At 47.9% G+C, this 24865-nt stretch overlaps 1 protein-coding gene and 1 pseudogene across 2 annotated transcripts; one reads left to right on the forward strand and one right to left on the reverse strand.

Annotated features, from left to right (window-relative positions):
- Nucleotides 1–1287: 1287 nt before the first annotated feature.
- METTL13 (methyltransferase 13, eEF1A lysine and N-terminal methyltransferase) lies at nucleotides 1288–24405 on the reverse strand. Of its 2 annotated transcripts, XR_007516884.1 has the most exons (9): nucleotides 23973–24405; nucleotides 21534–22293; nucleotides 19980–20179; nucleotides 18121–18316; nucleotides 15842–15997; nucleotides 14161–14379; nucleotides 11640–11771; nucleotides 9000–9386; nucleotides 1288–7834 (listed from the first exon to the last, which is right to left on the reverse strand). XR_007516884.1 is itself a non-coding variant. In XM_049881216.1 (8 exons), the coding sequence occupies exons 1-8, from the start codon at nucleotides 24123–24125 to the stop codon at nucleotides 9112–9114; spliced, it is 2091 nt and encodes a 696-aa protein (XP_049737173.1). In that variant the 5' UTR covers nucleotides 24126–24405; the 3' UTR covers nucleotides 8296–9111. The 2 variants fall into 2 exon arrangements, 1 of the variants encoding a protein (XP_049737173.1); XM_049881216.1 differs by lacking the exon at nucleotides 1288–7834 and having other exon boundaries at nucleotides 8296–9386.
- Nucleotides 5211–5552, forward strand: LOC126071541 (cytochrome b-c1 complex subunit 7-like; annotated as a pseudogene).
- Nucleotides 24406–24865: the final 460 nt, after the last annotated feature.

A 24865-nucleotide genomic window follows, 5' to 3' on the forward strand; every position in this document is an offset into this window, starting at 1 on the left:
TCAGGAAAGGTGTGCATCAGGGTTGTATCTTTTCACCATACTTATTCAACCTGTATCCTGAGCAAATAATCCAGGAAGCTGGACTATAGAAGAACAGGCATCAGGATTGGAGGAAGACTCATTAAGAACCAGTGTTATGCAGATGATACAACCTTGCTTGCTGGAGGACTTGAAGCACTTACTGATCAAGATCAAAGACAATAGCCTTCGGCATGGATTACACCTCAAAATAAAGAAAACAAAAATCCTCACAACTAGTCTAATAAGCAACATCAGGATAAACGGAGAAAATATTGAAGTTGTCAAGGATTTCACAGTACTTGGATCCACAATCAACACCTGTGGAAACAGCAGTCAAGAAATCAAATGATGAATTGCACTGAGCAAATTTGCTGCAAAAGACCTCTTTAAAGTGTTAAAAAGCAAAGATGCACTTTGAGGACTAAGGTTCTCCTGACTCAAGTCATGGTATTTTCAATCACCTCATGTGCATGCAAAAACTGGATAATGAATAAGGAAGACTGAAGAAGAACTGATGGGTTTGAACTATGGTGTTGGGGCAGAGTATTGAATATACCATAGACTGCCAAGAGAACGAACAAATCTGTCTTGGAAGAAGTATAGCCAGAATGCTCCTTAGAAGTGAGCACGGCAAGGTTTTATTTTACATACTTTGGACATGTTATTAGAAGGGACCAGTTCCTGGAGAAGGACATCATGTTTGGTGAAGCAGAGAGCCAACGAAAAAGAGAAAGATTCTCAATGAGATGAATTGACACATTGGCTGCAACAATGGGCCCAAACATAGCAACAATTACGAGGATGCTGCAGGACTGGGCAGTGTTTCATTCTGTTGCACACAGGGTCACTGCGAGTTGGAACCAACTCGATGGCACCTAAGAACAACAAAAGCACAACGCAGAAAAGAACAAGGTGATAAACTGGACTTCATCAAAGTTAAGAATATCTGCTCTTTGGACACTGTTAAGAAAATAAAAAGAGAAGCCAGAGAACGAAAGAAAAGATTTGCAAATCTCATATCTGATAAAGAACTTGTATCTAGAATATATAAAGAACTCTGAAAACTCAATAATAAAAAAATTAACAATCCAATTTTTTTAATGGGCAAAATATCTAAACATACTTTGCCAAAGAAGATATACAAAAAATGGCCAATATCATTAGCCATTAACTAAATCTAAATATATAAATATTAAAAATATTTAAATTAAAAGATATCTAAATATCCAAAATTAAAAAGACATCTAAAATTAAGAAGACTGACCATACTAAGTGTTGACAAGGACATGGATCAACTGGAGCTTCCATAAACTGCTGCTGGGAATGTAAGATGGTACAACTACTTTCAAAAACAGTTTGGCTGTTTCTGAAAAAGTTAACCATACACCTACCATAGCAATTCCATATGTCCATACAAAAACTTGACATGAATGTTCACAGCAGCTTAATTTGTAACAGCCAGAAACTGTAAATTACTTAAACATTCATCAAGGGAGGAATGGATACACAACTTAAAGTGTAGCCATACAATGGAGTACTCCTCAGCAATGAAAGTCAATCAGCTATTGATACACAGAACAATACAATGAATCTCAAAATAAATTATGTTGAGTGAAAGTAGCCAAACAAAAAAGAGTACATACGATATGATTCCTGTAATATAAAATTCTAGAAAATGCAGACTTATCTATAGTGACAGAAAGCAGAACACTGGTTACATGAGGATAGAGGTTGGGGTGGGGGTGCAGGACAGAGGGAGAACGAAGGGGCATGAGGAAACTCTTGAAGATGTTCATTATCTTAATCATGCTAATTGTTTCATGAGTGTATACACATGTCAAATCTTATCAAATCGTACACGTTAAACACGTGCAATTTGTCATACGTCAATTTTACCTCAATGAAGCTGCTTTTAAAAATTACACGATGTTTATATGGCACCTCTCACATAGTAGGTCCTCAGTAAATGTTAATCTCTTCCTTTTAACAAGTATACTTTACAGCTATGAACTAACAGAATCTGAATTTCTGGTTACAGGAGCTCTTTTCTCACCAGAAGACTGCAGGAACCACGTCTAAAAGGCTAAACTGCTGAATCATCTTTCTTGTCAGTTTTTCGAAGGTTAGCAGCTCTGTATCAGCAATGCCCCAGACAGCCAGGCAGTGAGGAAGGCCAGCCTCGCTTCCCTCCTCTCCGTGTCATCCCCCAAGCCACCAGCGTTAACAGCCTAACCCAATTTGATGACCCATCGGAAGGCGAGGTTCTCGGGTTTTGTACCCCCACTGCCCCAGCACAGTGTCCGGTACGTAGCTAAACCAAAAATAAAGCAAACCCATTGCTGTCAGGTCAGTTCTGACTCATCGCGACCCCGTGTGTTACAGAGCAGAACTGCTCCATAGGGTTTTCTTGGTTGTAATCTTTACAGAAGCGGATCACCAGGCCTTTCTTCCACAGTGCCACTAGGTGGGTTTGAACCACCAACCTTTTGGTTAGTAGATCAGCACACAATTCTTGTGCCTCCCAGGGACCTCAGTATGTGGCCAGTGCTTGGTAAATGTTGCGAGAAGGAAGAAACGAAGGAGAAGAGCAAAGTTTCTACCCCTGCTCCAGCCCGCCTGCATGGTGGCCTCTGGCTCTCCCAACGTGTACTGCCTTTAGATTCTTAGAGATAATTGTGCCAGCTTACTCCTCATGATGGGTGTATCCTGAATTTCCCCAGTCCCACCAGCCTGGGGAACAGGTGAGGTCACACTAGCAGTAATGTAGGTCCCAGCAGAGCTTCCAAACAGGGCATTCCAAGAAGCCCCAGTGTGTCTCCTAAAGGCACAGAACTCAAGGCTGGCAGGCGTTGCTTTTGTTGTGGTGCGGGAGAAGGGCCATGAGGGCAAAATTGGTGCAGGGCCACCCCAGAGGGCTCCGACAGTAGCTAATGCACCCCTGAGAGGCTTGGCCTGGTCTCCAAGCAGTTCTGCTTTAGAAGGTTAAGTACAGCTCAGAACAGGAGGCAGCGGGAATACCCCCCCATTTCTGGCCCAGATCCAGCAGCGCTGTGGTGCAAAGACAGAAGGGGATGCATTGCCATTTTGGCATCTTGAGTGGTCTGCAGCTTTGCCAGTGCCAAGGGAGACCAGAGCAAAAGGCTGAGAGGCCGTTCTAGACTCCCGGGACAGACAGAAATCATCGAGGTTGGGGGAAGGGACATGGGCTTTAGGACTCACTATGCAAGTGAGAGCATGAGGTCTAGGAAATTGGAGCCATTACTGCTAATCTGACCTCATCGGCGCCCCCAGGCTGGTGGGCTGGGGGAATTCGGGATACACCCACTAGAAAAAGATCTCGTGGGGAATGAGCTGGCACAGTTATCTCTAAGAATCTAAAGACCATGCCTTAAGAAAATACACATTTTAAAATTCCCAATTAACTTTAAACACTGGCTTTTCAGAGTGTTGCTTTTCTACTCATCACTTTCAGATATGTTGAAAGTTAGCTTATCTATGGGTTCTTATTATTCCTGTAAATGCTTACCTTCCAAAATGCCTTCCAAAAGACTACAAGACCCTGCTGTTATGTGCTGTCGAACGACTCTAACTCACAGGGACCCAAAATGGCGGAGCAGAAATGCTCCCACTGGGTGGGTTCCAAAAGCCAACCTTTCAGTTAGCAGCTGGGCACTTAACCACTGCACCACCAGGACCCCTTATAAGATACTGTAGGCATAGTCAAATAAGTTCATTTCAATCATCTGAATGTGGTCCTCAGGAAAACCTAAAGAGCTGACTCTAATTAACAAGGAAGAAAGGCCTTGAACCACTGCCTTGAGGCCTCGCTCTGGGTGAGCTGAGCTCTGCAATGACTACAGTGTTTCCAATGCAACAGAGCAGTACCTGGGACATATTCCAAATCAAACCCGACCCACTGCCATAGAGTCGATTCCAACTCACAGCCACCCTAGAGGACAGAGTAGAATGGCCCCATATGGTTTCCAAGGAGCACCTGGTGGATTCCTACTGTTGACCTTTTTGGTTAGCAACCATAGCTCTTAACCACTGTGCCACCAGGGATTCCTGGCACCTATTAGGCACTCCATAAGTGCTTACTGAACACCAAAGCCAAAAACCAAACCCAGTGCTGTCGAGTCGATTCTGACCCATAGCGACCCCATAGGACAGAGTAGAACTGCCCCCCAGTTTCCCAGGAGCACCTGGTGGATTTGAACTGCCAACCCTTTGGTTAGCAGCCGTAGCACTTACCCACTACGCCACCAAGGTTTCCCTTACTGAATAGGAGAATCATTTAATAATGTCCTCGTGAATTGAATCTGTTTGCAATGCTTTGACAGATTGCAAAATGTGTGCCACCTTCCTTGACCAAAATAATGGTAACTTCATCTTGCCTAACAACTTTCTTTGCATACTCTCGAACATTTGCTCATTAACTCCTTCAGGTAGTCTACTAGCACCCACAGGAGACTGGTAAAAAGCCAAGCCTTATTTTAAAGAAGACAGACAGAAATAGCTATTTCAGAGTTATAGATTAAATCACAACCTAATCAATGCTATCGCTACAAAATGTAGCAGACCGTGTCCTTCAGCAGGTCAACAAGCCCTGAGTGCCAGCTTCTCAGCCTGTTCCCACCTAGAACCAGAAAAGCAGACAAGAGTTTGTGTGAATGTGTCCCCTAGATGAATAAAATGTATCATTATGATTTTAATTTAGTGTTCACTTCTGTGCTTTTTAATAAAGGAAAAGCCTTGTTTTGCCACTCTTGGTTTACAAATACTTATATAGAAGGAGGAAACCCTGGGGGTGTAGTGGTTAAGAGCTTCATCTGCTAACCAAAAGGTCAGCAATTCCAATTTACCAGGTGCTCCATGGAAACACGATGGGGCAGTTCTACTGTGTCCTGTAGGGTCACTCTGAGTCAGAATCCACTCAACTGCAATGGATACATATAGAAAAGATCTGACAAATTCAAGCACTTAAAACTCCACAAAAGATGGCAAAGCATCCTGATTTCCACGAGAAAAAGACTTTTTTAAAACAATATGCTTCAAAGAGTTCCAGTGGCCTTCAAAGTGCCTCCCTCTTTCTAGGCCTGGAAGATAGTATCCTGGAGAAACTCTTCTAAGCCCTCCTGGTTATGGGAATCGCTTGGGGGCTTTGAAAAACGCATAATCCTGGGGTCAAAATGGCGAGCCAGTCTACGGTTGCAGCATCGGGCCAGTGGCTGAATGGTATTCCAAAACGGTATTACAACGCTGCAGGCAGGGGTCAATAAACTCAGGTTAGTGCGCGATGATACCATATATGAGGATGGAGATGTGAAAGAAGCCGTAAGAAGGCTTCCTGAGAACTTTTATGGTAACAGGATGTTTTGCATTAAGAGCGCCCTGGTCCTGGCCATGAGGCACAGGTCTACCCTAAAGAGCAGTGGATAAAACACGAGGATAAACTCTACCTGGAACCATACCTGGAAGAAGTTATTCAGGAAAGAGGAGAGAAGAGATGGGCAAAAAAACCGTGTAACTGAAATCTGTGGATGCAGCTGTCCTGAGTATTTTTATGAAGTTCGTTCAACCTGAGATGTACAATTTAACAACTATCTGGGCTGCAATTGTATTACTTTAAATAAATATCTATGGTAATCCTAAAAAAAAAAAAAAAAATCCCTGGGCTGTACCCTTACCTAGCCCATCACCCCTCTGAAGGCACGCCGAGACTCTGATACTGCAGGCCTGGGATGGGGTCCAGAACTTGCATATTGAAAATGATCCCCAAGAGGCCTTGTTGAGCAGCCAGGTTTGTAGACCACCTTCTACACTGAGCTGCTATATAGAAAATTCCTGGAACACTGAGCACAAAATCAGGCACTGCTTTCCCCTTGTTTTAAAGGGGAGGACTGTATCCCCTAACCTACCAAACCTGATGATTTACGTTGTTGTGTGCCAGAGAGTGGATTCCAACTCATTGCGCCCCTATATGGCAGATACCTACCCTATAAAGTTTCCTAGGCTGTAATCCTTATAGGAGCAGATCTGGTCTTTTCTCCCGAAGAGTAGCTGGTGGGTGCGAACCTCTGGCTTTTCACTTAGGAGCCTAGTGCTCACCCACCGCACCACCTTGGCTCCTTGATGCATACTCAGGAGCTAAAAACTCAAATGCTTGCAGGACCAGGAAGGTAACACACACACATGGAGGGGCAGTGGGGGCCGCAGCAAATGTGGCCATCTAAAAGGGACAGACTGCTCATGTACAGCCGAGTATGAACACAGGCTCCTCATGCTGCCACAACTTCCAAGTTTTCAGAAGCCAGAAATCCAGATTTTATATAAAGTTTCCTGTGAGGGCTAAACCACACACAGCACATGATTGAGAGGCCCTGCGAGCTCTGCTTCTGTGGAGCAGCACAGGCAAAGCCGTCGCTGCAAATTTCACTTCAGCCAACTTCCCCCTCTTCTACTAATTTACTATTGTTGCTGGGTGCTGTCCAGTCAATTTTTGACTCATAGAGACCCCATGTGGCATAGCAGAACTGTCCCATAGGGTTTTCTAGGTGTAACCTTTACAGGAGTAGATCAGCGGGTCTTTCTCTCACAGGTCCCTGGGTATGAACCGTCAACCTTTTGGTTAGCAGCTGAGCACTTAACTGTTGCCATCACCAGAGCTCCTACTAGTTTATTATTATGACAGAAATGACTTACACCATCTTGGCAGAAAACTTGCAGACATGCCAGCTCAGGCCCAGATGCACACCATTACATTTTTATGTATTTAACGCCTGCTCGCCTTTTTGGAAGGAAGCAGGATGATGACTTGGTAATTTCAGGTTCATAACTCACGAGCATCTTAAGTATGCTTCTTCGCTTTAAGCTCCCTCATGCCCTATTAACCTTATCCTATTGCTCTATTTCTGGTCATTATTTCTAAAATCAGGGATGTAGGGAGAAGGGACCCTTGGCTCCATGCAGGGCTTCACCCATTGCAGACACGGTAGGCTACTGACTCATCAGAGAAATGTAGGCAAAGTGGCAGTCTGTCCTTGTCAATGAGAGAAAGCAGGAAATACTGGACCAGATGAAACAGCTGCTCGAGAGTGCCGCTCTCCCAAAGGAAATTTTGTAGAAATCCCACAACTTAAATGTGTGGTTGCTAGTGCCATCTGCTGGGAAGCACGTGAACCAGCTCTGTTCGTGAGTCCTGAAAAGTGAGTTCTGTCTTTGGTTGCTTCAACCAAACCCATTGCTGTCAAGTGGATTACGACTCATAGCGACCCTATAGGACAGAGTGGAACTACCCCATAAGGTTTTTGAGGAGCGGCTAGTGGATTCGAACTGCCAACCTTTTGGTTAGCAGCCATAGCTCTTAACCACTGCACCATCAGGGCTCTTCAATCACTTGAACCCTTTGTCATCGAGTCGATTCCAACTCATAGCGACCCTAGAGGATACAGTAACCCAAAAAATATACAGTAGAACTGCCCTATAGCTTCCAAGGAGCCCCTGGTGGATTCAAACTGCTAACCTTTTGCTTAGTAGTCAAGCTCTTAATCACCGCATCACCAGCACTACTCCTCAGCCACTTGACGTGGCAGCTTTTATGGAGGCTGGGCCCTTTCCTGCCTGATGCAGCGAGCATCTAAGAAGACGCAGCCAACACCTGATCATCCTCTGTGCTGCTCCTGCGCCTGACGCGCCCATGCTGGAACGGATCAGTTTGCTTGACTGTCTCCCGAGCTAGGTGTTGAGTTGGTAACATGGGCTGTCTTTCCTCCTGGGATCCTTGGCACAATCAGTGCCTGGCACCAAACAGCCTCTTAAAAACAACAACAAAAAAAAGATGCCTATTGAATATATAAAATAAAAACCCAAGTTAACAATCCTGCTTCTTGTTGATGATTGTTGACAGATTACAGGAACCGGACGGCAAGACAAGCCTCAAGTGGGAAACTGGGCTGCACAGGGTCTCCTCTTCTGGGGTCTAAGCGTTAAGCAACTGTCAGGATGCTCGCTCAGGACCCAGCTGGCGGGGGGGTGGGGGGTGCAGGACATCCGCCTCCTCATACCACAATCACCCACCAGCAGGGCAAAGACCTAGGTGTCGGTGGGCAGGGAGAATATTCCAGTGAGCAAGTCCCTGCTGCTGCTTGCATCTCAGGGCAACTGGTGGTCACTGATGAGTACTAACTCCTTCCTCCTTCCCCCTTCCCTCATGCCGGCCATTCACAGAGCCCCCCTCCGCCACCCCCACCCAGCTGCGCAGCGGCACTATCCAGAAAGTATCTAAAAATTCGGACATAGAAGCTGCTCCCTGGACCAATGAAATCAAAATCTCACAGAGGTGGGGCCCAAGTCTAAGCAGTTTTTAGTTTCCCGGGTGTATCTGTTTCCTTTTGCTGCTATAACAAATTAAAACAAACTTATTGGCTTAAAACAAGACAAATTTATTACCTCAGAATTCTGTGGTTTGGAAGTCTGAAATGGGTCTCGCTAGGCTATCTTTGAGGGCTGTGACTGGTAGCTACAGCTTGTTCCTCATTTCATGCTCACTGAGTGCCTGGGCTGTCTCCTGACAGTGGAAGTCACAGGCCGAACGTGCCTTGAAAATGTGTTTTATTGGCCAAGATTTTAATACCAAGATATTTCTGTCTCCCTGTTACACATGCACACACACACATGATGTCTGGCTTGTCTAGCTACACTGGGACAGCATTCCAGCAGGACAACCCTCAGCTGTTGTCTTTACATGGGCATTCACTCTCCAGGCTGCCACAGGTCTCATCCTACCCTGTTTTACTTCTGGTTTGCTTCACATATTTAAGTTACTTGCCTGGCTTGGTAAGCCCTTGAGTTTACAACCCTCCCCTTCTCCGAAGTCTTCATGCCTAAACTTGGGCAGAATTCCGGTAAAGACCCATTGGCCTGTGAACTCTCCAGTGGCACAGATAGCTCTGCCCCCACAGACAAAACCCTTTCCTTACCACGCAGGGAGAGGCCGCGCAGAGTCAGACCAGGGTTCGTGTTAACAGCCTAAGCCACCAACTATTCTGACGAACACTCTCACAGCACGGAGAGCACACCTGGCCTCAGCAATCACACAATCCGCACGGTCTTGAGCATGTCTGAGAGGACGTACGTGTCATCCCAGCCCCTCCCGAGCCCCCTCAGGGTCCGCTCCAAGGCCTGGGCCGTTTCCAGGAGCTCCGGTGCAGCAAGCTTCGGCTCCGGGTGCAGTTGGCAGAAGAGGATCTCGTTGACTTCACCCTCAATTCGCCGGACATACAGGAGGGGGAATACTGCCTTGAGCCCCGCTAGCACTGAGTCCTTCAGCCCAGAGTCTCGGCACACGAGGTTGAGGATAAAGACACCTGTCAGGTGGAAGGAGAGAGTCAGGATGCCTGCAGACCAGGGGGACCATCAGAGGCAAGCTTCAGCTCTGAGGAAAATATCCTAAGAGAGGCAGTGGGTTTGCAGGACACGGAGCACTCAAAGGTAGAAAGGGAAAGGCGTGGGGAATACATGATGATATCATTTCCGCCCCTCAGTTTCTGAAACAATTGCTTTGAGAAAGAATTAATACCACAAGAAAGAACTTACCAGCTCCACAGGGATTATACACCCTTGACATACACGTCATACAGTATCAATGTATGAGAGGACCCAGGTGACCTTACACCAAATCGCAACGCCTGGGAGGCTGTGAACATCAGGGTTAAGAGTGCCAGCTTTCAGGGGACACGAAGCTGGGCTGGAGCCCCAGCCGGGACCTCATGTTATCTTGGCAAGCCTTTGCCTCAGTTTCCCACCTGAAAGTGTGCCTATTACATCCTGCCTAGGGCAGTGCATGTGGGAAGCAGTCAAGTGGTAGCCAGCACCGCCACGCTGGTGGTCGTGTATACTGCTACAACCGCTGCAGAAAACTGCTTGGCACCATCTATGGAAGCTGAACCCACAACCCAGCAATGACAATCCTAGGTGTATACACAACCGAAAGGCATGGAACAGAATGTTAATGGGAGCGCTATTCGGAAAAGTCCAATAGAGGAAATAACCCAAACACCAACAGTAAAATGGATGAGATGTCCTATAATCCAAAAAGATACTATTCTGTTACACGGGTGAGAAAGAATCGATGGATTTGTTCTTTGCTACAATGTTAAGGAGATGTGGTCCGAAGACACTACGCAGAAATAGAATGAACGACGTAGAACAACACTATGGATGAGTACCACAAACATGTCGAGGGAAAGAAACCAGGCACTTAAAGACTGTACCCTTTGGAAGAGAGGGATGTTACTAGAAGGGGTTAAGAGGTGGGCTTCTGGGATGCTGGCAACGTTCTGCATTTGACGCTGATAAATTAGGTGTTACTTGGGGAAACTCATTTTCTAAACAAAAATGCTATGTGCATTTTCCATTAAAAAGGTAAATTTTAAAAAGGGTCCTTCCTAGCTGCCCATCAACAGATGAATGGATTATCAAACTGTGGTACGCACACACAACAATAAAGAACAATGATGAATCTGTGAAGCATCTCACAACACAGATGAATCTGGAGGGCATTATGCTGAGTGAAATAAGTCAATTACAAAAGGACAAATATTGTAAGAGAACACTATGGTAAAAACTCATGAGAAGGTTTACACAGAAAAAGAAACAATCTTTGATGGTTATGAGGGAGGGGAGGGGTGGGAATAGAAAAACATTAAATAGACAATAGTTAAATTGTAACTTTGGTGAAGGTTAAGACAGTACACAATACTGGGGAAGCCAGCACAGCTTGTACAGGCAAGGTCATGGATGCTCCATAGACACACCCAAACTCCCTGAGGGACCGAATTGCTGGGCTGAGGGCTGTGGGAACCATGGTCTTGGGGAACATCTAGCTCAATTGGCATAACATAGTTTATAAAGAAAATGTTCTACATTCTACTTTGGTGAGTAGCGTCTGGGGTCCTAAGAGTCTGTGAGCTGCTATCTAAGATACTCCATTGGTCTCACCCCTTCGGGAGGCAAAGGAGAATGAAGAAAACTAAAGGTACAAGGGAAAGATTAGGCCAGAGGACTAACGGACCACGTCTACCATGGCCTCCACCGAGAATGAGTCCAGTATGACTAGGTGGTGCCCGACTTCCACCACTGACTGCCCGGACAAGGATCACAATAGAGGGTCCTAGACAAAGCTAAAGAAAAATGTAGAACAAAATTCTAACTCAAAAAGAAGGACCGGACTTGCTAGCCTGACAGAGACTGGAGAAACCATGAGAGTATGACCCCCAGATACCCTTTCAGCTCAGTAATGAAGTCACTCCTGAGGTTCACCCTTCAGCCAAAGACTGGACAGGTCCATAAAACAAAATGAAACTAACGGGGCACACCAGCCCAGGGGCAGGGGTTAGGAGGCAGGAGGGAATAAGAAAGCTGGTAATAGGGAACCCAAGGTTGAAAAGGTAGAGTGCTGACATGTTGTGGGGGTTGCTAACCAATGTCACAGAACAATGTGTGTACTGACTGTTTAATGAGAAACTAGTTTGTTCTGTAAACCTTCATCTAAAGTATAATAAAAATTTTTTTTTAAAGGACTCTTCCCTCCTCCCTCTCCAACCTTTTACTCTCCATACCTTCAGAAGTCAAGATGCTTTTGACATTTTGCAGGAAAGCTTGGTCCACAAACGCTGGGGGTGGGCAGCTCATTCCCAGTGTTGGGTCCTTACTGTCCACGTCAAACATTATGACGTCGTAGCGAAGCCGTGCTGGGAAAGAGAAGCAAACAAGTCCTCGTCTTTGCTGGATAAAATAACCCTGTTCATATTCCACAGCACGTCTCCTCCGTGACCTTGGTGAGTACCGGTGGCTAAGTCAGGAGAGGACATGGAGGATGTGGTTTGCCTGGAAGGGCACTGAAGTCACGGGTGTGCACACATCACAGCAGGATGGACCTTCACCTCATCTACCTCCACATAAGAATCTTCCAACAAAGGCACACATTAATGGGATCCACCCTTGTGGGAACACTGCTTAGCTCAGAATTGATCCATACCAGCGGTGTGCAGACCTGGCCGAACTTAGACTCACCTTGGGGGCATCTAAACCTTCACAGAACCCAGGCCCCCCTTCTGACCACCTGAGCAGAAACCCTGAGTGACAGGGGCAGAGGGAGGAGAGAGGGGAGCCTTGGGTGTTTTCTTAAGCTCTCCAGTAACCCTAAATACTGTCAGGGCTGAGAACCACTCATGTACACAAAGCAGCCTTCAAGGCCTTTGAGGGCTGACCCAGCAAACAATAACTTGACCTTAAGGAGATCTGTGGTAACTCAGCATATGTTGCCCCTGAGGAGAAAACGTCCCTGAAATTTGAGATAGTGTATCTTTTCTAGTTATTCGAACAATAGCTGGTTCAAGAAAGAGATGACTTTGCAAAGTGGGTGAGAAGGAACCTAGGATGCACTGGATCTGCTGTCATGACGTCACATAGTTTTAACAGAGGGCAGGACGAACAATGAGACTGTGCGAAGGATTATTCTATCATCAGTAAGTATTTACTCAGGACGACTACAGGCCCAGCACTGTCCATAAGCACAGATCTGAGTTTGGTCTTTCAGAGAGCAGAACATGCTGGCTCATCAAAGGCCACAAACACACAATGGCCCACATCTGCAGCCCTCAGCACTCCAATCACCTGGACGGTTGTGGCAGTTAGAGAAGGCAGGCAAGGCTGTTCAAAACCCACCCACAGGTTAAGAACAACACCAGCAGCAATCACGGATTGAGGACCTCCCACCTGCCTGGCGCCTGTGTTAAATGCTTCACATGTATTTGTTATCTTGGGCATGGGCCCCCAAACTGGCCCTCGTCTCAGCCAGCCAACCTGTGAAACTCTGATATGGTTACGGTTCAGTTTACAGTTAAGATTAAGGCAGTGTCTGCCCATCCCAGCAACAAACCCTAACCCCAGGCAACTTGAATTTGCCAGGCCCGTACTGGAAGCTATTCTAATCTAGTGAGAACTGGAGATCTGTTATGAAATGAGCAGAGCAGCAGAGGGTGCCCTGAGTTCCCCAGAGGGACTGAAGCAGCCTGACTTCTCCTCAGGCACTCAAGCTTTGTAAGCATCCAGGTCACCAGGAGCCTATATACAGAGTTTACAAAACCATGAGAAAGGCGGCTGTCTCCGGTATTGCAGAAAATCAACACGCCTTTTGTCTTAACTCTGGGTACAAATTTTTAGAGCAGAACGGACCCTTAACTCCGGCAGCAGGTTGTTGTTAAATGTTGTTGAGTTGATTCTGACTCATCGCAACCCCAGGGGACAGAGTGGGAACCGCCCCACATAGTTTCCTAGGCTATAATCTTTACAGACGCAGATCATCAGGTCTTTCTCCCACAGAGCTGCTGGATGGGTTACAACTGCCAACCTTTCAGTTAGCAGCCTAGCCCCTAACCACTGCGCCACCTGGGCTCCTTTCAGCAGCAGGAGGACTACCAAAATTCCTAGTGAACAGCATCTGAGTCAGGGTCTCTCAGCCTCGGCACTGCTGACATTGGGAACTCGACAACTCCCTGCTGCGGGAGGTCGTCCTGCACACAGTGGGATGTTGAGCAGCACTCCTGGCCTCCACCCACCAGGTGCCATGGCAGGCTCTCCCTAGGTTGTGACAAGCACAGGCACTGCCAGGTGACTCCTGAGAGGCAGCACTGACAAGCTGACAGGTGCTGATCTACACCAATGCTGTTTTGCTCTCTTACTGGCCTCCACCCCCAGCTGGAGGATTTGCAGGAAACACCTCCAAACACACCCCCCACCCTTTCTTCTCCCTTTCCTCCCCCAGCTACAGACTTTAGTTTCTTGGGAGGGTGAGGAAGCGCAGGCTTACAGGGTCAGAAGAGAAGCCCGTTGGTCTGTTAGCACCACTAGGGCCGCAACAGTCTGTTTCACTTATTGCTGTAGCCCAACACTAGCGCGTGCTCAGCGTGTGGTTGACACTCTGTATGTATTCAGTAAACACATCAACAAATGAACAGGGGAATGACAGGATGGCATTGATGCCACCCTCTTAGAGATGAGTTCTAGAGGCTCTTGCAGGCCTGACAAGCTTGGATCCGTCTTCCCTAAGCTCCCCTCCAAATTCCCCAACGGTAGTACCTTCTCCTCCTCGCGCCAGGCTGGTGACATAGTCCAGACCATCTGCGATGTGGACCTGCATCCGGTCGCTCTGAGAGAAGCCGAACCACTGGGTGGCCACTTCCAACATAGAGGGGTCAATCTCCACAGCGTCAACGCAGGACTTCGGGAAATGATCGTGGACAAAGAGGGGGAGGCTGCCCCCACCCAGGCCTACCACCAACAATGCCAGTGGGGTCTCTGTGATAAAAGAATAGAGCATCACTTTGGCATCTGGGAAGCTTTGTACCAATCTTGGGCAGGGCAAAAAAGGGAATCAGGTTCTGCCCAGGAGATATAGGATTTAGAGAACTGGCTTTCTTGTCTCATCCCAGGAATTCAGGAATCAAATTTGACATCTGAAAACTCAACCCTGACTTCACAATGACCAGGTCTGGAAGATGAACTAGTGTGTTATTATTATGGTCCTTTAAAGATCCCAAAGCACTCAGCTGACACTGAATCAAGGGTCCCCATGATAAGTGTTATTATTCTCCTCTAGGAAACAAAGGGACAATGACTTAAGAAATTTTTTTCACAATCACAAGGAAATGTAGGTGGCAATGTCCACTGCCCCACTTTGGACTCAAAGGCCACAACCATGCTCTCAGACAACCCAACAACACAAGGAAAATCCATCCAAGTTCCATAAATTACAGAAAACAAAGGCCCAAGTACCATCCCTGAACACAGACCACAGGAACTTGTCTTGAAGAAAGCCAATAATCACCAAAAGGAGACACACCTTGAGGATTAAATCTAAGAACCTAGACTCCAGGGTCAACACAAAGACAGGTCAAAACATAGGGTGCTTCAATGAGGAACACGCAAGGGATCTGAGAGAGGAAAGTTCTGAGTGTAGACAGAAAAACAAACATTTTTGCTCATGTGATCAGATCCAAACCTGTTATTAGTGATAAGGTATGAGTGCACTAACTATATATAATACGGGTTTTTTTTTTTTTTAAAGGAGCAATTCAAGTCAGAATTCCTTCTAACGCTCAAGTAACGTATTACTGAAAAGCCAGAAATTTCCTTAAAATTCCAAGGCACTGGTGACAAGATTTTAAACCATCTAGTTACACAGGTATACACGTATGTGAAAATTCATCAAGATGTAATTAGCGAAGTATGTCTGTTTGAGCACCGTGCTCTTTTAAAGATTTATACGGTATCAAATAGACAACAACTTGAAAGGTTGGACAGGAAGCTTGGGGAGCAGTGAGTTTATGTAAATGGGGGAGGAACCATTCGGAAAAGGAGGGTGAGAATGGTTGTACAACTTGAAGAATGTGATCAATGTCACTGAATTGTACATGTAGGAATTGCTGAATCGGTTTATGTTTTGCTGTGTACATTTTCAACAATAAAAAAATTCATCTAGCTTAATTTAAGATTTGTGTACCTTACATTCCTCAATGAATATATTTTATATCTCACCTTTAAAAAGAAATGAGTAGGAGAAAAAGAATGAGATATTTAGATACCAACACACGAAGCCGTCTCAAGGTTACAAGCTAAGCTTGAGGCAAAAGTTCATTAACTCGGCCAATGGCTGGGATGAAGGAAATGTGTGCATTTGCCAGTCCACAACCACTGTTCTCAAAATGCAATGCAGCTGACACTGACTGCCGATGTCTGTAACCTCACACGCTCCCCTTACCTAGGAGCAGCTCCGAGTTTCTCAGCAGGGCGAGGCCAGCGATCATGGCTTTGTGGTGTTCACAGCAGAGGTAACTCTTGTCAATAGCTGCAGGGACCGCATCTGGCGTGTCAGCAGGCCGCTGCTTCTTCCTATCCTTTTTGCGCTTCTTCTGGGCTAAGTGAGAGAGAAAGAGGAGTGAAGTCCTATGCTTAGTATGCTAATGCAGGGAAGCAAAGGATACCAAGATCTGGCCTGAACAGATTCACAAGAGCCAACTGTTGAATATGCAGGGATTTTGCAAGCTGGCTGACATCAATGCTGGTAGCCGGAAATCAGCCACAGTGGGAGTATTTATACCATGGAAATTGGCAAACACTACAAACCCAGAGAGACTTGTTAAACATTTAACAGCACAGCGCTGGATATTAGGGAGTCAGAAAAGGCAACGCGGCAAAGTGGCAAAGACACCCCCAAGAGCCTGGAAAAGGTCAGCTGAGGAGCCCCAGCACCTCCCTGCTGAGAAACGTAAGGCCGCTGCCAGGGAAGACGTTTACTCATAAAATTCTTCTAGTAATTTAGTAATCACCTTCTCTGTACCAATTAGTGTTGCAGGGCTTTTATTCTTTTAGCTCTTGTGACTGCCCTATAACAACCCTATTATTCAATTCTCAGCAGGTGGAAAAATTGAGGACCTGAAGAGTTAAGTAAACAAGCCCAGAATCAGTAGGTAGTGCAGCCAGGAGTAGGACCTAGGACTGCCTGTCTCTAAGACCTCTCGTCTTTCCACTGTGCCACACGGACAGCCAACGCGTACCTCCCTGCCGTGCAAGGAAATCCCAGGTGTTCACGTAAGAGGAGAAACAAGAGGCCCCGCCACTGCCCTCTGCCCACTCCCCAGATTGCTCAGGGCTCTCACACTGAACAGACGATCCGTGTTTTCAGAGAACAGCCTCATCCCTCGCAGCATCAAGACTGATGTGCACCACGTGGCGCTCTTCAGAAACAATAAATCGTCTTTAATGTGCCTGCTTTCTTACTGACCAATCCTCCCAAGAGGTGGGCCGTTCTCACGGGGAGAACATGATACCAAGAAAGCAAGAAACCTGGCAGCCGTGGAAAAACCTGAAACCCAAACTGGAGGGCACGATGTTCTTTGCAGAATTTTTACTGAGGTTTTAGAGATGAAACTGAACTGGCCCACAGCCAGAGTGGCCACATAACAGGGCAGGAGCTCGATAAACCCCTAAAGAATCCCATCCTGCTGAGGGGTAAATCCACAACACTAGGGTTCTGAATTCTCTCTCCAGCTCCTCCCAGGCAGCCCTGCCAGAAGGACAGACGGTCAGGTAAAGAGAGTGACTGGGAATCAGAAACCCAGTCTCAGATTCCATCACTCAATCTCTGTGCTCGAAAGGGAGGATGTGCTGAGGAGGGGCAGAAGGGAACTTCAGGAGATGGCCTAGGTCTACACTGTTCACCGCGGTAGCTGCTAGCCACCAGTGGCCAAGTAAACCACAATTAAATAAATATTCAGCCCTCTGTCACACCAGCACATCTCAAGCACTCAGTAGCCACACGTGGCCAGTGGTTACTACACCCGACAATGCAGATAGCAAACATTTCCTGCACTGTGGCAAGTTCTACTGAATAAAACTAAATAGCCTCTGGAGTCCCTGGGTGGTACAAATAGCTAACATGCTCAGCTGCTAACTGAAAGGTCAGAGGTTCAAGCCCACCCAGAGTTGCCTTAGAAGAAAGGTCTGGCGATCTACTGTTGAAAGATCAGCCATTAAAAACCCTATGAGCACAGTTCTACTCTGACACACGCAGGGTCCCCATGAGTCTGAATCAACTTGACGGCAACTGGTTTTAAATGACGCCTAAGGTACCCGTGAACTCTAAAACAGGTGACAGTGAGTTGTGTGGTGGAGGAGGGCAGAGCTCACCTGCATCCCGTGTTGCTGGCACACCTCACAACGGCCTACTGAAATAATACACAGGAGCACACGAGCAACCTGACAACAGAAGCTCTTTAACTGAAGGTATTACAGTGATTGCAGTGTTCACTTGGTAAGCCACCACCCTGCTTCCTGCCATTTCACAGCCAGGTCTGCTCGAGAACAGAACATATGCCTCTAACTGCTTATCGCCACTCATACCCTAAAATCCCAGATGGTAAGAAAGGGCAACCCAGAGCCACGTGCCTCGGGGACCCAGGTCCATCCACATCCCAGCCAAGCTCTCACCCTAAATGGAGAGTCCACGGCAGGCCCACTCATCGCCACCAACAAGCTCACCTCTGTGAGACACATCCTTGAGCAGCCTGGCTTCTGACTGCACCACGTTCCTGTTGTTGAGGAAGATGAGCCGCCGGAAGAAGTGCTTGTCATCCCCCTGCACATCCTCAACGACAAAGTCACCACTCATAGGGCTGCAGTCTCGGTGCTGAACCGTCCGGATGCCAATGTCCCCACCCACAGACAGAAAGGGCACCTGAAGCACAGCCAGAGACACAGGACAGGGTGAGTCACCAGCTTCAGCAAGGAAGAGCACCTGCAATCCCTCCCTTTTGTGTGTATGTAAGGACCATTGTTGTTGGGTACCAAGGAGTGGATTCTGACTCCTGGGGACCCCATGTGACAGAGGAGACTGCCCATAAGATTTTCTTTTTTTTTTTAATCTTTAGGGAGCAGATTGCCAGGTTTTTCTCCCATGGAGCCACTGAGTGGGTTTGAACCGCCAACCTTTTAGTTAGCAGCCAAGTGCTGAACCATTTTCACCACCAGGGCTCCTTCTACATAAGGACACAAAGCCCATTTCAAGGTTCTGGGCATCAACCAAATTCCAAAGATTTGCTATTCTACTGGAGCACTTTTCTGGGGCCCAGAAGTAGATCTCAAAAGGTTTAATTCATCTTTTGAAAATCAACTAAACACATAACCATTAGTACAATGCAGTTGGTTCTCCCGAAAAAAATCTAAGAGCATCTTATCGGTGACCCCAAAAAGGTCTCACAATGGTCCAGAACAAAGAAAGCTAGAGGGAACCCTCAGGAAAGGGCTGTAATTACAAGAAAAGGAATCTGAACAGGATAAACATAATAAAATTCAGGGTAAGAACCACCCCAAATTTAGAGAAATTTCTCTTCCTCCAGTTATTGTTTTCTTCCCATTTTTTTTAAACCTCAGGAGAAAAACACATTTTGCCCCTAAACTTTTCCCTTGGTCCCCCAGTCTTCACATCTTTGTTTTTAAAGACTTCTAAGAATGGTAATTATCATCAGTGATGCCTGGCTTTACAGAGAAGTCAGACATAGTAAGAGAAGGTCACAAATGAACCACCCAATGGGAGCTAGCCTTGCTGAAAGAAGTCTTTCTGATGGACACCAACCTCAAAGCCTGCCCAGGAAGAATCAAGCACACATCCTTCTGTAAGCTCAAGTCAGTCTAGCAGGCAGAACCACGGGCTGAGAACCCAGGTTCTTTTCTTCAGATCTGTTACGACAGTACCGAGCCTCCAGGTACTTGGATTTCCCCCTATCAGGAAGGATAAACTCTTACCATACACCCTGGCTATGAGGTCAGCTGGCAATTACGCACGTGACTGGGAAGGCACAACACAGGCGCCGTCTCCTCACAACACCGCGTCACCATTCTGCACAAATCTTCAGTTTCCTTTCCATTAAAACACCAGACCAGCCTTGCTGATACCCTGAAAACTGTGCTGACCTGTGTCTGGGCCCCTTCCCATTCCACCCTCAGATAACGATGGACCTGAGAAGTAGAATGGCCAAGGAAGTCCCGTGCAAAAGTGGGGAAGAAGAAACGCAGGGTTTGGGGAATCCACGCTGTGAAGTGCCGGAGACTATGGCGTGTAGGGTGTTTCCTTCCAGCTCGCCCTTGGTCCGAAAGGCCCCAGACACAGGTGCTACTATGGTTCTGAACAAGGGCACCTGCTCACCCTCCTCTAAGTGCCTGGGACAGGGGAAGGTGTTTTTCTGTCCACTTAGCCCTGAGCTGCTGACATACCCTCCAGAACAGACTGGGGTCACCGGCTCTGGTCCTTGCTCCTTCCAAGGCCCCCTCTGCCCTGCTGGCTGCTAAAGTGACTTCTCCAGAGACCTGTGCAGCTGCTGCCAAAGCTCTGCCTTGGTTACCTGCTGCTGGGCGGGCATCCCCGCCGGGGCCAGCTCCATGACTCTGGCCGACAGCTCGGCCTGGATGCTGTCCATGCCTTCGTACTGCTGACCTCGGTGAAGGGCCACTGTGACCAGCCTCCTGAAGCCTGCACTGGCCGCCAGCTGCTTCCGACCCTCCTCCATGCCGAAGAGCCACTCGGTCTCCCGGCCCTGGGGGACTGGGAAAAGGGACTTGGTGACAGGGAGTCCTGAGAAGAGGGTTCAAGCCCACATCTAATGTGCCCCACATGGCAGACAGCCAGCCCCCGTCCAGGACCAACATCTCTTCCAACCATGACCCACTGAGGCCTATCGATTCCCTAGTGCGCAAGGCCCAGAGCAAAGCAGCCCATCAGACAGGAGGCAGGGCCAAGGGGTGGATAAGAAGTGTGAGCGTGTACATAGGGGCAGGGAGGCAGGCAACTAGTGCAAGCAAAGTAACAAGAATGCTAGTGCAGACATTATGGTTAGCAGTATACAAATACAAACTAATCAGATCCTCACAGTGGCACGAGACGCGGGCATTACTGTTAGTATCATTCCCATTTCACAAATGAAGAAATTGAGACCCAGAAGTTCCATTATTTGCCCAGGTTCACAGAGCTAGTAAATGGTGAAGCTGGGCCTCAATCCAGGCAGATGGCTTGAGTCCATACTCACACCCACTGCACTGTTTGTTCCCACGAGTGGAGTTAACATCATGGAATCTCTCTTGGAAAAACGGCTCGGCCACCAAAAACCAAATTATCTGCATGACCATATCAGCACTTTGCATTTGACTAGAACGTTCTACTTTTCAAAGTATTTCCTCACGCTACCTCTTTTGATTCTTAAGGTAAATCTGGTGTCATTTATCCCTGTCCATAACAACAGATAGCACTTATAAAGCACTTACAACATGCCAGGCACTGTTCTGAGTGCTTTTACATGTCTCACGACTACACAAGACTATCATTATTCCCATTTTATAGACGAGGAATCAGAGGAGCAGAAACAAAAGTAACTTGTCCAATGTCGCACTGCCAGAAAGTGACTATACCAGGACTGGAACCCAAATGGTCTGTTTCCAGAGCTCCTTTTTTCAGCTACTACTCTGTACCACCTCTCCAAAGTCAGCAGACAAGCACAGTGACTTCTCTTGGTGCTGCAGCTCACAGCTCACAGAGCTGGAACTAGAACCCACGCCTTAGGCCAGCTGTCCAGTGTTGCTTCCACTGCTCTATGCTACAAAGGAACACCTCTACACGTGTGATTTGCCTAAGTTCCTATTATTTCTCTCTCCTCCCTATCAACCTTATCCTCACACTTAGTCAAGCCTTTGGAAAAGAAGACAGGAAGGAATAAATCTCAGTCTAAGCAGCAGCTGGAGAGCTACTTTCCCTTCACATGCCTTGCCCCTAGCTACTCTCTCTGGGGCCCTGCAGGATACAAACAGCCAAGACATAGCCATCTACCAAAGTCTGCACCCCAGCCCTAGCCCCAACCCCTGGAAGCCAGCCCCTCCAGGGAAGAGAAGGAGCAAGGCCAACTCACTGATGAAAATGGCAAAATGATTGTCCCTCGATGGTTTCACAGTGGAGCTGTCCACCACGTGGAGGGTGTAGCGCGGCTCCCCCGTGTCCCCATCACACAAGTCCAGAGACACACTCCCCAGCCCAGCCTTGCGGCGTAGCTGGCTGCACAGCCAGGCATACTGCTGCCGTTCCAGCACCGCCTCAGCCAGCCGCTCAGCACTCTCCAGCCGCACAGGCTTGCCCTGCTCCTGAGCACACAGCTCAAAGATCTGCAGGGCAGAGCCAGGGACTGGTCTGAACTTGGTCATGATGAAGGCAAAAACGGGTAGGGAGAAGTGATGCTCTGCTTCCAACACCTGGTCCTGGCTGTTGGCCACCTGGTGCACCCTCACCATCCACCCCTCCCCAGCGAAGTGACCCACTGCTTTCTTCAGGACGTGAGCCTGTGCCAGGGAGATGCAGAGGTAGCGACCGCCCACCTGCAGGACACGGCCAACCTCAGCCAGCATCCTGTCCACCTGCTGCAGGGTCTTCTCCTCCTCGTCTGTCAGGACAGCGTCCAGGGTGCCCTTGTCCAACACCACCTGGAACGAGGCATCGGGAAACTCCATCTGCATCATGTCCATCTTCAAGAAGCTCATGTGGGGCCGCCGACTGGCATTGTGTTCCCTCATTTGCTTGATGACAGCCTCGCTGATGTCAATGTTCACGATATCCTGATAGCCCACATCGTACAGCTGCTCGCTCAGCTCTGAGTTGCCGCACCCAATCACCAGCACCTGGGGAAAAACACGGACGAGAGGGAGATGGTGATCAAAGCGAGCGAACGTGCTTCAGACACTTCAAGGGATCTAGTCTTGCCTTGGCTGCTGCATGTTTTCAGGAAGTGGAGATGCTACTGTCAGGAGAAAAGAGCATTCCAGAGTTGATCTGGACTCCACCCTGAAACATCACTGGTTAGAGAAACTCACTAGTGAAAACCACGTTCAGCTACAACGATACAGACTATGTGAGAGTGGGCTTTCTATGTTGCAGAAAACAACCTGATCACGGGTGTTCTTTTCTCTGAAACAAGCATCTATTACTCAAGAACTGAGAGGAAATCGTAGGCTCCAAATAGAAGTTACAATTGAAATCCCCTGCTGTTTACTTTACTGTTGAAACCTAGGCCTGGTGTGACCCTATTTCCTCAATCCACTCATTTTTTTTTTTTTTTTTTAACTCATGTCAGCTCCACCAGGCAGTAAGTTGTGTTTTGTGAAGACTCAAATCTTACTCCCACCTCAGGTTTCCACCTCATGATATTCAGCTATTTTCTGAAGCACCACCTATAATGCACTGTTGTGCCTCTCTCTGGGGAGGATCTCCCATGTGGTCTTCAAAACTCAACTCAGATGTCACTATAACTGGAAAAGCACGGTACAAAGAGAAGTGCACGCATTCTGAAGCCAGACAGGCCTGAGTTCAAATCCTCGTGTGAGCACTTACTACACCTACCTTATCTGGGGCAAAAAGCTAGCTTTCAGAGTCTCAGTTTCCCCGTTTGTAAAATGCATTGACCACCACTCCCCAGAGAATTATTGAGAATCCATGATCACACACACACACACACACACACACACACCATCCTGTAAAAGTCTTGTTTCCTCCACCAACTTAGGTTTTTCTATTCTTCCTCCTTGTTTCTGTACAACCCCATCGGCTACAGAACCTCCAATGGTTGTACTTACTACTTCCCACATTTAATCATCGTCTCTAGTTCTGGAAGGTGCTCAGGGTTTACGTTTTAACGCTCTCATAGCCCAAAGGCTAAGCACAGTTCTGAATATGGAACTCGAGGGCGCACTGAACAACTATTTGAAAAACAGTTACTTATCAGTGAAACCAGGAGCACTGCCTGCTCCACTGGAATACACAGTGACAGAGGAGCCCAGGGGTCACACTCAGAGAAGCTACAATTTCAGGAGGAGATATCTAAGTTGGACTGCTAAAGACATCATTCTTCCACTAAAGCCATTCGAATATGAGCTGGAGGTGGGCGAAATTCTGTTACCTGAACACCTGAAAAACCTCTTAGTGAATTTTTAAATTTGACTTTTTGCCGGAACTGTGCATTGGAATCGTGAAAATACGGGCCCGAATAGGGCTCTAAGCCTGCAACTCTCTACCAAGTGCAGGATTACTGCTGCTAGTTCCTACCTAGGAGCCGTGGTGGCAGTGGTAAAGCGCTCCGTAGCTAACCGAAAGGTCGGTGGTTGGAACCCACCAGCCGCTCCAGGAGAGAAAGACGTGGCAGTCTGCTTCCGGAAAGATTTACAGCCTTGGGAACCCTATGGGGCAGCTCTACTCTGTCCTACAGGGTCGCAGAGTCCGAATCGACTCGCCCGCAACAGGTTCGGTTTTGGGGCTTGGTTCCCACCTTCCCGAGCACACAGGGCTATCGAGCCGCGCTCCTTACCTTTTCTCTGGGCTTGATATATTTGTGTAGCACCCCGCACAGTTCCAGGTAGGTTCCATACCACTCGAAAGCTTTCTTTCCTCGCAGCTGGAAGAACTTCTCCCAATACTCGACGGAGCCAAACTCCTTGGAGCTTTTAGGTAAGAGATTCATGTTCCCACTGCCTGAGCTGCGTCTTCGAGACTCTCCTACTCCGTCTCAGGTGCCGTCCGAGGGGCTCATCCACACGCAGGTGTCGGGACACTGCAGTGGGAATTCTTGCCACAGGCAAACAACCCCATTGATTTTTCCCCACTCAAACACCTTTACAGGTCGAGCGCACGCGCGCGCAACACCCCGCCAAAAACACACTCATCCCCTCCGAGCGCCCGAAGCTCCAGCCCACGTGGTAAACCCCTCACACTTTCTCAGAGCGTAGAACGCAGCAACCACATCCGGGTTCGGGGATTTCCGATTGGTCGGCCGCCCAGAGCGTTCCAGCAACTCATTCGTCACAAATTTCGCTCCTGGCACCCCATTGGTTGAGACTCGCGCGCCACGCCCGCACTTTGTCGCAGGGTCGGAACTTCACAATGACGTAGCGGGGCGGGACCACGGGCCGGAGTCGGGGCGGAAGTGGTCGGACTGTCCGGATGTGAGCCTGGCGTCCGGGCGCCGTGCTGGGGGAGGCTCCCTGGGAATGGGGCCTCCAGCTCGTGCGGAGAACGTGCGGGCCCCTCGGGGTCTGATTTCGTTTTGTCTCGGAGCTGGCCTTGTGTCTGGTTTGAGCTGAAGGCCGCCGACGGGGGGTGCAGTGGAGGAGGGGCCGAAAAGAAAAATGAGTAGGGGTGGGGCAGGGGATGAGCAGAGCCAGTCGGTAGTGGAAGAGAGCTGCCTGTCCCAGCCCTGTCCTC

The sequence above is a fragment of the Elephas maximus genome, chromosome 3, assembly GCF_024166365.1.
Source record: "Elephas maximus indicus isolate mEleMax1 chromosome 3, mEleMax1 primary haplotype, whole genome shotgun sequence".
Lineage (NCBI taxonomy): Eukaryota > Metazoa > Chordata > Mammalia > Proboscidea > Elephantidae > Elephas > Elephas maximus.

Excerpts from the sequence above, each read along its gene's own strand:
- METTL13 (XM_049881216.1), bottom strand. The coding sequence starts at position 24,125 with ATGAATCTCTTACCTAAAAGCTCCAAGGAGTTTGGCTCCGTCGAGTAT. Across the intron at positions 18,317-19,979 it reads GGATGCCCGCCCAGCAGCAG|GTGCCCTTTCTGTCTGTGGG; the intron begins GTAACCAAGGCA and ends GCTGTGCTTCAG. Across the intron at positions 15,998-18,120 it reads CAAGGATGTGTCTCACAGAG|CCCAGAAGAAGCGCAAAAAG; the intron begins GTGAGCTTGTTG and ends TCTCTCACTTAG.